This window comes from Poromitra crassiceps (genome assembly GCF_964638095.1).
Source record: "Poromitra crassiceps genome assembly, chromosome: 1".
NCBI lineage: Eukaryota > Metazoa > Chordata > Actinopteri > Beryciformes > Melamphaidae > Poromitra > Poromitra crassiceps.
In genome coordinates, this window is record NC_139623.1 from 48629461 (window position 1) to 48644957 (window position 15497).

Sequence of the window (15497 nt, forward strand, 5' to 3'; positions counted from 1 at the left end):
ATTCCTCCTGGCGTCCCTGCAGTCATGATTGTATAGGCTACTTTTTTTTTACTTTCACTACTGCACTTTCTTGATCACATGAGGTGATTTCCCCTGTCATTTTTTTATGAATCAGCAGACCATTCGCACCTTTTCCGGCTCGCTGCGACGACCTTTCAAGTGGAGGCGGGTTGCCAGGTAACCCCGCGCTGTTACTACCTCCCGTCGCGGGACAAAAGGCGTAAAACAATTGTCCACCAAAGCGCATTCACGACTTTCACATCGGAGGCGCTAATCCTATTTTCCGTGCATTTTTCGGCTTTCATAGCCGGTGTGAAAGAGCCTAGTTATTGAGAGTTGATTTGAGTTAATGAGTTATTAATTTGAGTTAGTGTGTTAAAGTGTGGACCAGTGACATCACTGGTCCACACTTTAACACTCAATAACTGTCAAATTAAATGACAGACTTCAAAACAGTTTACAGATATACTACTGATGTTCTAATGATACAAAGCTGGTTGAAAATGGGCAGAGTGTTCCTTTAACTAGTATTCAGAGATTCAGTGTCATGCACATTTATAGTCACAAATAGTTCCAAGTCATACAGTTCCGTTCACAGTATCAGTTCAATATTAACAACAGTTCTTCTTATGCTAATTAATCCTAACTTCCACCCGAACTAATAAAAATGAAAAAATAGAGCCAATCCCTTACTGTGCACAAGTTTAGAGTTCGGTTTGCGGTGGTCTCTGCTCAAGCTGGAGGAGACAATGGTCTGGATCTATGCGCGTCCGCTGTCCAGAACGAGAAGGAGAGGTGAGGAAGTTAACAGATGGTCGGTCTCTGCTGGCCAAGCTGAGGTGCCTTCGGTCTGCTGGGAGGCGGCAATGCCGGCTTCGGTGTTCAGTAGAGGAGAGGATCTCAGAGCTAGCTTGCTCTGGGCAGGTGGCATTAGCCTGGTGGTGGCTAACTGCTATAATCTTGGGGTTGAGAGAGGGGGGTTGGTTTACCCGCTCTCTGGCTGCAGCCTGTTTGCCTGTCGCACAGTTGGATCGTGCTAGGAACATAGGAGGATGGGCTCGCGACTGCTTTATATAGGGGACTGCCAGAGTCCGCCTATGGCTGTGGTGAGCCAATCGCATTTTGAGCTTTGGCTTTTGAGGAAGTTCGGTTGCCATGGCTACAATCAGATGTGGCTCAGCGTCAAGCTGTTTTTATTGCCTTTCACCCAACTGTGGAATGTCTGTTGGTCAGCTCCCTTTGTTTGTGGGTTTTTTTGCTCCATCTATCCCACATTTGCCAGTCAGTTTAAGCTGTTTTATGTTATTTCATGTTGAAGCTGGTCAGAATAGCGTCCCCTTCTTACAGGGTCCAACACTGGTAAGAATGGGGAAACGGAGTGGAAAAAACACTGAAAACGACTGTGGCAAATTGGCAATGTATAGCTTGGTATTTTTGGGATGCCCACTTCTACAGATGCATTCAATGTTTTAAAGTAGCACATATTTGCACTTTAATGATCACAAGCATTTTTCAACTGGTAGTAAACGTGGTTGATTGCCCTAGCTGCGCTCAGTGTAGTTGGGTGATTGAATACTATATTTGGTTTGACATCGGAGCATAAATGTTCATTTTCTCCTGTTGTAAAAAACAATATATAACATTAAAAAATAAACATAGTCCATGCAGGGAACAGTTCTTTTTGCATTGCACTTTCAGTACACAATATATACATAGGCCTACAGCAACATTGTATGATTTAGGGGCATTTAACAGTTTGATGTCCATGACTGATTCTTTGACTTGTATTACACTTATGTGTTGCATATGTCTATAGTGTTGATATATTGAGTTGATATTTATTATATAGATTCATGCAATGGATTCCCTGCTGAAAAAACCAGCATAGACCAGCATGAATTTCTTGCTGGTCTATGCTGGTTTATGCTGGTTAGTGCTGGTCTGATGCTGGTCTATGCTGGTTAGTGCTGGTCTGATGCTGGTGGACCAGCATTACCTTGCTGGTCCACCAGCTAACGCTTGCTGGTGAAGCTGGTAAACTACCATGGCCTTGCTGGTGAAGTTGCTGGACCAGCATGGTGAAGCTGGTGGACCAGCATGGTGAAGCTGGTGAAGCTGGTGGACCAGCATGGTCATGCTGATGAAGCTGGTGGACCAGCATGGTGAAGCAGGTGGACCAGCATGGTGAAGCTGGTGAAGCTGGTGGACCTGCATGGTGAAGCGGGTGGACCAGCATGGTGAAGCTGGTGAAGCTGGTGGACCTGCATGGTGAAGCTGGTGGACCAGCATGGTCATGCTGATGAAGCTGGTGGACCAGCATGGTGAAGCGGGTGGACCAGCATGGTGAAGCTGGTGGACCAGCATGGTCATGCTGATGAAGCTGGTGGACCAGCATGGTAAAGCTGGTGAAGTTGCTGGACCAGCATGGTGAAGCTGGTGGACCAACATGGTTGTGCTGGGGATTGCTTGACCAGCATGGTCATGCTGGTGGAGGAGATTGTGAAGTGCTCCACAATGGAAATGACCTCCTCTGTACCCTGCTGGTCCATGGCATGGATTTTAACTTTCGTGTCCAGGCCAAGCCTAGGTCCCTTTTTGGGGTGTTTTACAAAAGTTAATTGTGTTAGTGTGTGTTAGATAAGCAAATGAAAATGTAATTAATGTAATGAGAATATAATTAGGCCTATCAAAATCTTGGGGACAATTTTTGCCCCTTGATCATGTTTTTTTGGTGCATTCTGAGATTTATTAGAGCATATTTGGCCTTGCCCCTGGCTAATTTCCTACACTGGATCATACCATGAAAACATACAGTAAGGGGTAGACATCACCTTTTCTGTCATCATGTTTGGTTCAGGAGATTTGATGCAAAAATAATTAGGTTATAGTGGAAAGTAAAATGGCTGCCATGGCAACCATGAGGAAAACATCTAAAAGCAAAAGTTTTATTGGATGGGGGACCCTGGCACAAAATTGGGGGTCTGTGGTCTAGTTTAGGGGACCTTGATGTGAAAAAGTTTGGGAAACAATCTGGCCCATCACCCATCCCCTATGGGTTATAGGGTGGGTTATATTAGCCTGGGTAAACCCAGCCTCCACATGACCTGCTCTCAGACCTGCTCTCAGTCACTACGAGAGCAGAGCAGGTCTGAGAGCAGGTCACGTGGAGGCTGGGTTTACCCAGGCTAGGGTTGTATGCCTTCTTTTTTATATTTTGTATCGTCTTCTGGCCTCCATTGACAGCTTGCCAGATAAAATAAATGGTACAGGGCCAAGTTATAACATAAGCAACAAATAACGCAACACACAAGAAAAAAGTTTTAACCATGCCCAACAAAACACCTTACAGGGTAACAGGCTAATATAACACAATACAAGAGGCTAATGCAATTCTATATCAAGCATAGTCCTTTAAAATAACATTACACATGAATGTATTATTATTATTATTATTATTATTACCTTTATTGTTATTGTTATTATTATTATTATTATTATTATTATTATTATTATTATTATTATTATTGTTGTTGTTGTTGTTGTCATTATTATTACTATTATTACTTTCAAGCTATGTTATGTTTTCTACTGTAACAGAGGCTTTAATTAATATAAACTCTAGGTGGCCGTGGGTCAGACTCATTTCTGAGGCCAGTTTTCCCATATAGAGGGTATGCACGTGATGCCACAGGCAGAAGTCACTGCATGGTCACGCCCACTGAGTGACAGCAAGACTGATTTTGAATGCAGTAATCAGCCTAGATTAATGACACCTGCTGCTCCAAACAACAGAGAACCTGCTGAATGTTTTGCCCATAGGTTTTAGGTTTTGCCAGTCCCGATTGAGGGGGCATGTTCCAGTGGGAAAGTGACGTCCGTGCTGCATACCCTCCATTCAATTGGAACTATTTTATGGAACTGAGTATCACTACGCCTCTGATATGCTGCGCGAGACCATCTCCAAACTTTCGCGCGGCTGGACCTGTCTGCACCATTTGTCAATTGTCAGTACAGCACTCACTGCTCCGGTCTTCAAATAAACTCCAGAAACAACGAACCGGCGGCTTGAAGCAGATTATTTGTGGAGGTGAGTGAAGTAGGCTTAACTTGTGTGTTATTTACTACGACAGAAAGAGGTTATTCACGTTAGTCAATTACTTGAGCCGCTTGAGCCGCTGAGTATGGAAGCTGAGGGGGGAACACTTTTTTACCGTGATAGATCGCTGCTCTCACCTTCAGCTCTGTGTGTGTGTGTGTGTGTGTGTGTGTGTGTGTGTGTGTGTGTGTGTGTGCGTGCGTGCGTGCGTGCGCGCGCTTGTGGTGGCGTTATGGCTCAGGCTGGGTGATAATTCTATATTGTAACAGGCTAGTATTTTGGTTTAGTATTTAGTTTAGTATTTTGGTTCAGCTGTCAATCAAATCTTCATTACAGGATCATTTTCTCTTCCAAATGAAGGCGAAAATGGCGCCTAGTGCCTGTCATCTGGCAGAGTTTCTAGCCCATAAACTAACTACTAACTTGAGCAATTATGCAAACTAAATCAAACGGTAATGTCTAAGAATGCAAAGAAATGTAACTGGCTCGTTAAAACACGCATTCCAGGAATATTATTTACATTTATAACGATAATGGCGCGCGCCTCCGAGCCTGACAGCCTCCCTGGCTGTCAGGGGTCGTCTCTCGGAGATTCCAGGCGGGCGGGCAGCACCTATGAATCGGATTGTCCGCTCTCCCCGCACGAAGCAGCTGGCTCCCTGGTACTCTGCGGATCCCACTCGTGTAGCATGACAACAGGCTGAATCCCACTGGATTTGCGGGTAGAACACGCCAGGATTGGCCAATCCCAAAGCCAGTCCTCAGAATTGTCAAATCAAATCATCGACACGTATATGGTCCGCCTCTCAATTCGTTTTCAGTGTCTGACGCTCGCGCTGGTGCATTCCGTTCCGGTTCACTTCGACTTTAATGGTGGAGCTGATTTAATTACTGTATAAATATGAAAACAGGGGGAAAGCTCTACCTTACCTGGTATTTGTGATGTGTAAAGTAAAGCTAGAGAAACTGACCCAGACCTTTTTCGTTGGGTTTCACTTTTCAATTGTGCAAATATTACAGTCACTAAACTGTTTCCCTGTAATGCTCTGTAGATCTTGGATGTAACCATATTGAGATTTCCATCTCTTTTTCAAGTGGGCCCTGCTCGCACTCACACACACATTAAGGGGTTAAGGGCCTTGCTCAAGGGCACCTCAGTGGTGGTAATGAGGGAGGGGCAAGTGCTGCTTTTCACACATGCTTTTCTAATTGACACTGTCTCTTTGTCTATATACTGTGTGTGTGCAGGTTTTCGATGAGATATCATACATTGAGGGAGAAACGGCCAGTGGAGGACACACATTAATCTGTTAAGTAAGTTGAGAACTTTTCTTTTCTCCAAAAACCTATTCCTGTGGTCCTCTAGGCCTACTTGCTTTTTATCCTTTCTGGAAAGGATTTTATTTTATTTTATTTTTATTTTTTGTGTGTGCTTTGAGCACCACAACATGGCCGGTGTCTCCAAAACTCAGCAACTCACACCAAAACGATCTAGATGGACATATCCTGTGGGTGGCTGTAGTTTTAATTAAAGGTGACTGGCTTGTTAAATAAATGATTTGTGCACATAGCTGATGCCATGATCCCATGGAACCTAATGCATGTGTCACTGCATTTGGACTCTTATTTACCAAATTGTAATGTGTCTGGAATGGATGAGCTGTTTTACCAGGTTCCAAGGTGGATCAGAAAGGTGCGATTTAACGCCCCCACTTACAGTATCTGACTTATCAACTTCAAGATGAATTTTAAAATGTGTTGGGAACTTGGGACCAATCGGGCTGTGAGCCAGAAAGGTCTTTGTACAGCTAGACCCTGGGCAGACAGTACAGTGAAATAATTTTTAAAGTAGCTCATGCGTCACTTTTGTGTAGCACTTTTTCAAATGGCAGTTGAAATATTGACCAAAGAACAGTGTTACTCTGCCACTAATTTATCTCTGTTTGCTTTTCAGTTTGATAGAAAGAATGGCTCCAGAACCAAAACCTGGGTGAAGCAGATGTGGAAGCTCGAGTGGGGAAGCCTGGATGCTACATCACAGAGAAAATAATGGACATAAACAAACAAGCAAAGAATAGCACTTGAAGGGACACTCCACCGAAAAACAATGCTGATATATTTTGCACATAATCTCACACATATCCAAAAACTGTAAACCGTTTTGCAGGCATTCATTTAGTTTGACAGTTATTGAGAGTTGATTTAAGTTGTGATTTGTGAATGACATCACTGGTCCACGACTGAACTCAAATCAACTCTCAATAACTGAAATTAATTAATTACGGTAAATGAATGCCTGCAAAACATTGTTTTTTTCCATAAAGTTTTTAGGATTGTGAGATTTTGTGCAAAATAAATCTGCATTGTTTTTCAGTGGAATTCTCTACTTCTGATTTGACTTAAGGCCTTTGCTCCTCAAGGGAGCATAGGCTATTGACAAAATGTCGGTGGTTGGCGGTTCTTCCCTGTTCTCCCCAATTGAGCCTGCTCCCAGACATTTCTGCCTGCACACCTCTTCTCCAGCTGTTCCTGGGGTGACCTCTTTTCTTGTCGGGTGATGTTGCCTGTTTGTTGTGTTATTGTTAATTAGTCAGTAGTTTTATTATTTAATTGAGTTTAATTGTAATGAGTCTTTAAATGCCTTCAGCACATTAATTGAGTTGAGTCACACTTTTACTTTTAATACTTTTGACATAAAGACAGGTACAGGCTGACTGTTCAGGTGCACTGCTGTATGTGCGGTTCTCTCTCCCACTCCCTCTCTGTGTTGCTTTTATTTAATAAATAATTATATTGTTATGTAAACCTGAAATAGTCTTCATTTAACTAGTTCAAGAAAGATTACTTTTGTGATGTTTATCTGGTCTGACTACTCTCAGCATGGGGTGCTGGTTAACAAGCATTCAACCATAGACCAGCATGTTGTGTTTTGACACCAGAATAGCTGGTGTATGCTGGTCACACCAGCACACCAGCATAGGTGTACTGGTGTATGCTTCCCATGCTGGTCACAAGACCAGCATATGTGACCAGCATCCCATGCTGGTCACACCACCAGCATACCAGCATCATCGCATGCTGGTCACACCACCAGCATACCAGCATCATTGCATGCTGGTCACACCACCAGCATCCCATGCTGGTCACACCACCAGCATCCCATGCTGGTCACACCACCAGCATCCCATGCTGGTCACACCACCAGCATCCCATGCTGGGATGCTGGTACACCAGCATAACTTGTTGTGTTTTCAAAACACAACAAATTTACCAGCATCCCAGCATGTGATGCTGGGATGCTGGTACACCAGCATAAAAAGCTATGCTGGTGCATGCTGGTTTTTTCAGCAGGGTTGTGAGAGTGCAGATATATGGGCAAGCCAGTCCAAGTTGCACTGAGAGAAAGCAACATGTCTTTTGTATGTGGGCTGACTGGATGTGTTCGGCCTCATACTGACAACAGGTGTTAGGATAGTAGAAACTTTACCCTAAATGTATGCATGTGTATTTACATCAAACAAAGTTACCTTTTCTTCATCGTCCATATAAGCATTAACATGAGGGTTTCCCCCTGAAACATCTCGCCAGCAGCAGGGGCATAGCTATGGCCAGGCCCACCCACTTCTTGCCTAGGCCCATCCAATCACGAGACTTTAAAACTTCCTAAATGGTCGACATTACTGTCTTGCAGAGGCTGTAATGGGCTCATTTTTAGAGATAGAGTGAGGTTCCTGCTATCATATGAAACTAGAAGACCTGAGGCATCCATTGGTGCCAACCCTGTCATGTTCACTTGTCGGGAAGGAGGCAAAATAATGCTCTAAATTTAGGCTAGATTTTGGCGGGATAAAAAGTCGCATGGCCATTTTCTGACGGGTCCCTTGACCTCTGACCTCAAGATATCTGAATGAGAATGGGTTTTAAAGCTCCTTACACATTGGGAGCGTTTTTTTCGTGCGATTAATTCGCACGTCAATAATATTTTCCGAACCTACTGTATATCAGTCAATGCAATCATGCATACCAACAGCGAAGTTTCGCTGAGCGTTATTGCGGTGTTTATTTTTTCGAACCACGGTCGATTTTTCAGAAATTTGCTTCCGACGTGTACACATCTGTGGCTGTGATTGATAGGTGGGTCAAAACTCGCATCACCTTTCCGTGCTGTATATTCACATCACTCTTGATGTGTAAGGACCTTAAGGGTACCCACGAGTCTCACCTTTACTAGTCTCTCCCCAGACTCAAATATTACGTAGAATCGCTGCGCTCCGCATACTACAGTACATAAGTGAGTCTGTGCCAGTTAACAGCCACTGCTGGTTTTGAAGGCGGGTTGAAATTGAATGAGTGACAGGTAGTAGAGAGAGCGGTTAGAAAAATGGGCTGCGCCTCCCGTGTTGTCTGATCTCAAAGTTGTTACTGATTGGAGAGGACTGAAGCCATCACTGGCATATGACTGGCCAAGTGAACGGTTCCCTCCCATAACCAGCCCTCTGAGGGAAAGTGTCCCAGACCCAGAGAGAGCTCTGCAGCATGCAGTAACGTAGTGTATCAGACCCAGAGAGAGATCTGCAGCATGCAGTAATGTAGTGTGTCAGACCCAGAGAGAGCTCTGCAGCAGGCGGTAACGTAGTGTATCAGACCCAGAGAGAGATCTGCAGCATGCGGTAACGTAGTGTATCAGACCCAGAGAGAGATCTGCAGCATGCGGTAACGTAGTGTATCAGACCCAGAGAGAGATCTGCAGCATGCGGTAACGTAGTGTATCAGACCCAGAGAGAGATCTGCAGCATGCAGTAATGTAGTGTATCAGACCCAGAGAGAGATCTGCAGCATGCAGTAACGTAGTGTAACGTAGTGTATCAGACCCAGAGAGAGATCTGCAGCATGCGGTAACGTAGTGTATCAGACCCAGAGAGAGATCTGCAGCATGCGGTAACGTAGTGTATCAGACCCAGAGAGGGATCTGCAGCATGCGGTAACGTAGTGTATCAGACCCAGAGAGAGATCTGCAGCATGCAGTAACGTAGTGTATCAGACCCAGAGAGAGATCTGCAGCATGCAGTAATGTAGTGTATCAGACCCAGAGAGAGATCTGCAGCATGCAGTAACATAGTGTATCAGACCCAGAGAGAGATCTGCAGCATGCACTAACGTAGTGTATCACACCCAGAGAGAGCTCTGCAGCATGCAGTAACATAGTGTATCAGACCCAGAGAGAGCTCTTCATGCAGTAACATAGTGTATCAGACCCAGAGAGAGATCTGCAGCATGCAGTAACGTAGTGTATCAGACCCAGAGAGAGCTCTGCAGCATGCAGTAACATAATGTATCAGACCCAGAGAGAGCTCTGCAGCATGCAGTAACATAATGTATCAGACCCAGAGAGAGCTCTGCAGCATGCAGTAACGTATCAGACCCAGAGAGAGCTCTGCAGCATGCAGTAACGTAGTGTATCAGACCCAGAGAGAGATCTGCAGCATGCAGTAATGTAGTGTATCAGACCCAGAGAGAGCTCTGCAGCATGCAGTAACGTAGTGTATCAGACCCAGAGAGAGATCTGCAGCATGCAGTAATGTAGTGTATCAGACCCAGAGAGAGCTCTGCAGCATGCAGTAACGTAGTGTATCAGACCCAGAGAGAGCTCTGCAGCATGCAGTAACGTAGTGTATCAGACCCAGAGAGAGATCTGCAGCATGCAGTAATGTAGTGTAACAGACCCAGAGAAAGATCTGCAGCATGCAGTAATGTAGTGTATCAGACCCAGAGAGAGATCTGCAGCATGCAGTAATGTAGTGTATCAGACCCAGAGAGAGCTCTGCAGCATGCAGTAATGTAGTGTATCAGACTCAGAGAGTGCTCTGCAGCATGCAGTAACATAGTGTATCAGACCGAGAGAGAGCTCTGCAGCATGCAGTAACGTAGTGTATCACACCCAGAGAGAGCTCTGCAGCATGCAGTAATGTAGTGTATCAGACCCAGAGAGAGATCTGCAGCATGCAGTAATGTAGTGTATCAGACCCAGAGAAAGATCTGCAGCATGCAGTAATGTAGTGTATCAGACCCAGAGAGAGCTCTGCAGCATGCAGTAACATAGTGTATCAGCGTAAGAACTCTCATGGGTCTGGTGTTGAGACTACCCCTTTACAGTCATGCCCACTTTATACTAATCCTATGCAGTTTTGCAAAAACCATTCATTTTTTTGCGTGCAGTATACAGTAAATGTGTTATTTGCACCTATTGTATTTGAATATTTTTGCATACTGGGGTCCCTAAACAGTTTTGGAATTGCCTAAATTATGTATGAGTGGAAAGTTGATACTCTTGTTATTAGAATATAGGAGAAATTATGTGATTTTGCCATGCTAGCATTACTTATGTGTCAGTTAATGACTTTGCAGTACGCTATACAATGATTTCCCTGACTCTTTGAACAAATGGAATGACCTGCCATGTTACCTAAAGAGCAGGTGGACCATGTGTGCCAGGACACATGACTTATATTGATGTCTCCTGGCTGGGACACATTCAAAGAACTGTAAACCCCTGCAAAACTCTTACTATCAGACCTCGTATTGACACTCCTAACTTTATAGAATAACATTTGAATCTAGGCCTAAGTATTTAATGGGAATATTAACATAATATTCATCTAATATTGACCTAAAATATGAATTAGAATAGTAGGATAGTAGAAAATCATCATTCTCCAATGCTTGCATTACTTATGTCAGCATGCATTTTGAGCTGACCTAAGTGCTGTTAGGATCCTCCAGTGTAATTAAGTCCAAGAAATGGTGCGCTCAACTCTTGTCTTTAAATCCTTAGGGTGCCGGCCCAGTAGAACATGAAGGTGATGGGAGTCTAGTCAATAGACCACGGCAGCACTCACAAGTAGATTCACCAAAGTTTATTCTGCACAGCAGCAACAAGACAGAGACAAACGTTTCAGCCGTAGGCTATCCTCAGTCCTCAAGAAAAAATGGAGTGTGGCCTCCTATATATAAGGAGGCAGAGCCAGGGCATGCAGCAGCAGGCACAGATTAGCAATTATGCAAATCTATGCAAGATTATAAACATTGTAAAAATACAATATACAAAACATAACGTGGAGAATGAAACATATGAATCAGTCACCCGAAGACCGGCTGGGGAAGCAGCCTACACAGAGAAATACATAAAAGAGTACATCTGATAGAAGCGGGTATAACCTGAAATTGCAGCATTCACAATACTCCACATGAGGACACTATCTATACAGGTAAGACTGTGGGTGGAGAAATAGAGTAGAGAATACTCGAGTAGGAATACAAAAATAAACAACCAATCAAAAACGAATCACCTCTTCTTGGCAAAGGATCTACAAGTTCAATTCCCATAAACCGTAAACTGGACACAGGGTGACCTGCGGCAATAAAGTGTCTGGCCACTGGGGATCGTTCATCTTTATTACGAATACTACTTTTATGCTCCGTTATTCGGATCCTCAATTCACGCTTCGTTTTTCCACAATAATACATTCCACAGCAACACTTCAACAGATAAGCTACATGTGTAGACCTACAAGTGATCCGGCCCCGGACATTAAGCTTTTTTCCCGTGTGTGGATGGGTAAAATGCGCGCCTCTGATCATGGCATTACAATTAATGCAGTTGCCGCAGGAAAAATTCCCAGAGGGGAGAGAATGTAAAAAATTACTTATTATTATTACTTCACAGTAAGCAGGCTCTTGTGCTGCCTTTAACTTTCTCCCTATTTCACGGTCTGTCAAAGGCATTATTAATAAATATTGGCATATTCTGTCTGGTGATCCAGTCGTGGGCCGCACTTTTGCCAGCCTACCCATTTTGGCCAATAAGCGTCCCAACAATTTGAGGGACAGATTAGTTAAGACAGATCTTTATCAGAAACCGTCAAATTTTTTACATTCTCTCCCCTCTGGGAATTTTTTTTTATAGTTGTTTTCTATAATTGAATTGCCTATTTGTAATGTATTGGTACCTTTTAACTTTATTACTTTTTGATTGGTTGTTTATTTTTGTATTCCTACTCGAGTATTCTCTACTCTATTTCATCTATTACCATAGGGCCATCTGTGGTCTCCACCCACCCACAGTCTTACCTGTACATAGTGCCCTCATGTGGAGTATTGTGAATGCTGCAATTTCAGGTTATACCCGCTTCTATCAGATGTACTCTTTTATGTATTTCTCTGTGTAGGCTGCTTCCCCAGCCAGTCTTCGGGTTACTGATTCATAGGTTTCATTCTCCACGTTATGTATTGTACTGTTTTGTATATTGTATTTTTACAATGGTTATAATCTTGCATAGATTTGCATAATTGCTCATCTGTGCCTGTTGCTGCATGCCCTGGCTCTGCCTCGGCCACACTCTGCTGTGCAGAATAAACTTTGTGTGAATCTACTTGTGAGTACTGCCGTGGTCTATTGACTAGACTCCCATCACCTTGCAGGATCCTCCAGTGTACCCACAAGGTTTGGTCAGTGTCAACAGTGGGGTTTTGTTAGGTGTCAAAATGGCGTACATGCAGTTACACCCTTTAGACAGCAAACAAACTCTTTGCAGTGAGCTATACAATGATTTGTACATAGCTATACAATTATTTCTTTATTTTACTCCTGCTTATATACATAGCGGACATTCTACATCACACTTATCATCATCAGTATATAAATGGGAGCTGGGGCTCTGTCTGTTTGTTTCTCTGTCCCACAGTGATTGTCCCACTGTGATGTCATAAATCCCACTGTGACATCACCCATGATGTCATAAATCCCACCGTGACATCGTCAGTGATGCCATAAATCCCAGTGTCACGGCATCAAAATCCCACTGTGACATCATCAGTGATGTCATAAATCCCACTGTGACATCATCAGTGATGTCATAAATCTGACATCATCAGTGATGCTGATCTCATTGGCCACACAGCAGCCGAGCTGCAGGGCCAGCTCGGCGAGCTGCAGGACGGGCGAGCCACTGTGATGTCATAAATCCCACTGTGACATCATCAGTGATGTCATAAATCCCTCATAAATCCCACTATGAAATCCCACTGTGACATCATCAGTGATGTCATAAATCCCACTGTGACATCATCAGTGATGTCATAAATCTGACATCAGTGATGGTGATCTCATTGGCCACACAGCAGCCAAGCTGCAGGGCCAGCTCGGCGAGCTGCAGGGCGGGCGAGCCTGCGTAGTGGGTGAGCCTAGGAATAGAGCGCGCGAGATCCCTAGTTGTATATAAAGCAGTTAACTTGCTTTACATACCTTTGATCGCAGTCCTTGTTTGTTCATTTTAGCTTGTATGCATGCATACCTTTTATTTTATTTTCAAAGCACATTAAGAGCAACATATACCGGAGTCAAATTCCCTGTATGTCTAGTCTACATACTTGGCCAATAAAGCTGATTCGGATTCGGATAATGTCAATTACATCAATAGTGTGACCCATCCACTTTTATTCAGGCCCACCTGCAATTTCATTTCTGGCTACGCCACTGCATGCCAGTCATCAATATTCACTAATTCTTTGTAATCCAAGAGTTACATTTTTATAATTTGTCTACAATAGCTAACACATTGCTGTATTGGAATTATCTGAAAAAAATTGCTGAGAAATGTTCAGCCCAAAATGTTATTGGAGTATAAGTTAACAAGCATGAATTCGCAATAACTGCGACCACATATGCACATTTCCGAAACTAGGGATCTCGCGCGCTACACACGCTCGATTCCTAGCTCGCCCGCTGCGCGGGCTCACCCATCCTGCAGCTCGGCCAGCTCGGCTGCTGTGTGGCCAATGAGATCAGCATCACGGATGATGTCAGGTTTATGACATCACTGATGATGTCACAGTGGGATTTATGACATCACTGATGATGTCACAGTGGGATTTATGACATCACTGATGATGTCACAGTGGGATTTATGACATCACTGATGATGTCACAGTGGATTTTGATGATGTCATAGTGGGATGACATCACTGATGATGTCACAGTAGGATTTATGACATCACTGATGATGTCACAGTGGATTTTGATGATGTCATAGGGGGATGACATCACTGATGATGTCACAGTAGGATTTATGACATCACGGATGATGTCACAGTGGGATTTATGACATCACAGTGGGACAATCACAGTGGGACAGAGAAACAAACAGGGAAACAAACAGACAGAGCCCCAGCTCCAATTTATATACTGATGATGCAGGATGGTAGGGGCAGCCCACCCTACTCTTCCTCTGCCACCCTGCATTTCAAAATTTCCCCTACCCATTTTTAGCCAATTGGCATACATCGCGCGCGCGCACACACACACACACACACACACACACACACACACACACACACACACACACACACACACACACACACACACACACTTGACCTTATTACCCCCCCCCCCCCCCTTGTAGTCACACTGCCTGTAACTAGTAATAGCGCTACTACACCTGTAGGGGGCAGTCCGGTTGAGATGTATCTCAAGCCCCAGTGAACTCCCACGAAGAAGAAGGTGCGACCTGGCTAGTAGAGTAGAGTGGAAAAAAGGAAACACAGGGTTGAGGAACTACTAGGAGCTACTCCTGTTTACAGCAACATTATGGAGCCAAAATGGATAAATACCATTGGCAACTTTGTTTTATTGACTGGATTCACGTTATGTGTTGTATTCGGTGAGTAATGTACCATCAGCCGTGAAACATTTCCATTTGTAAATCTTTCATTTTGAGCTAATGTGTTGGGGTGGGTGTCAGGTTAGCTAGCTAGCTAACGTTAACGTTATCTCGCATCTCTTGTACAGAGAGACCTCCACGCTAATATATATTCCGAATAATGCACATCAATGTAGCCTCGCTTATTGGCAAAGATGAATACCTGCTGGGACATGATATAAAACCCTTTACGAAATATTATTATTCTGGTAAATTCGGCATAGAGTTGATCCGCCAAGCCGTATTTTGATCAGCCTAAATAAAATCTCAACAAAAATTGATGGGCTTCCGCACTCCTTACTGTATTTTGATAGCGTATGACGGTAAGGACAACAGGCGAACGAAGCGATACAAATTAAGATTTTGTTGAAACGAGAGTTGCTGGTTGTGGTGTTTTTCTGCCGAAATGAAGCGTGTCTCTTAGCAAAAGATACACGCTTTTACGTTACCACGTAGGTAGGTTTGATGAGAAACTATGCGACATAAAAAGGTCCGTATTTTGAATAGAGTTTGGCGTTAGTTTTGTTTGTATCGGGGATAATCAGTAGTAGCTTGGTAAGCTAACACAAGTTGTTAACGTTTGTTGTGAACAGTATAATTAGGGGTCCAAGCATGAAGTGCGTGGATCCCTATTGTAATTGTTCCGT

The 15497-nt window shown here is 43.7% G+C and overlaps 1 protein-coding gene across 1 annotated transcript in view; it reads left to right on the plus strand.

The window, feature by feature from the left end:
* Positions 1-14685: 14685 nt before the first annotated feature.
* The window catches only part of mpzl1l (myelin protein zero-like 1 like), a 36926-nt gene continuing 36114 nt past the window's right edge, over positions 14686-15497 (plus strand). Inside the window, exon 1 of the mRNA XM_083635660.1 lies at positions 14686-14811. Within this exon, the coding sequence (XP_083491786.1) occupies positions 14739-14811 (73 nt within the window). The 5' untranslated portion in view covers positions 14686-14738. The remainder of the gene's footprint in view (positions 14812-15497) is intronic.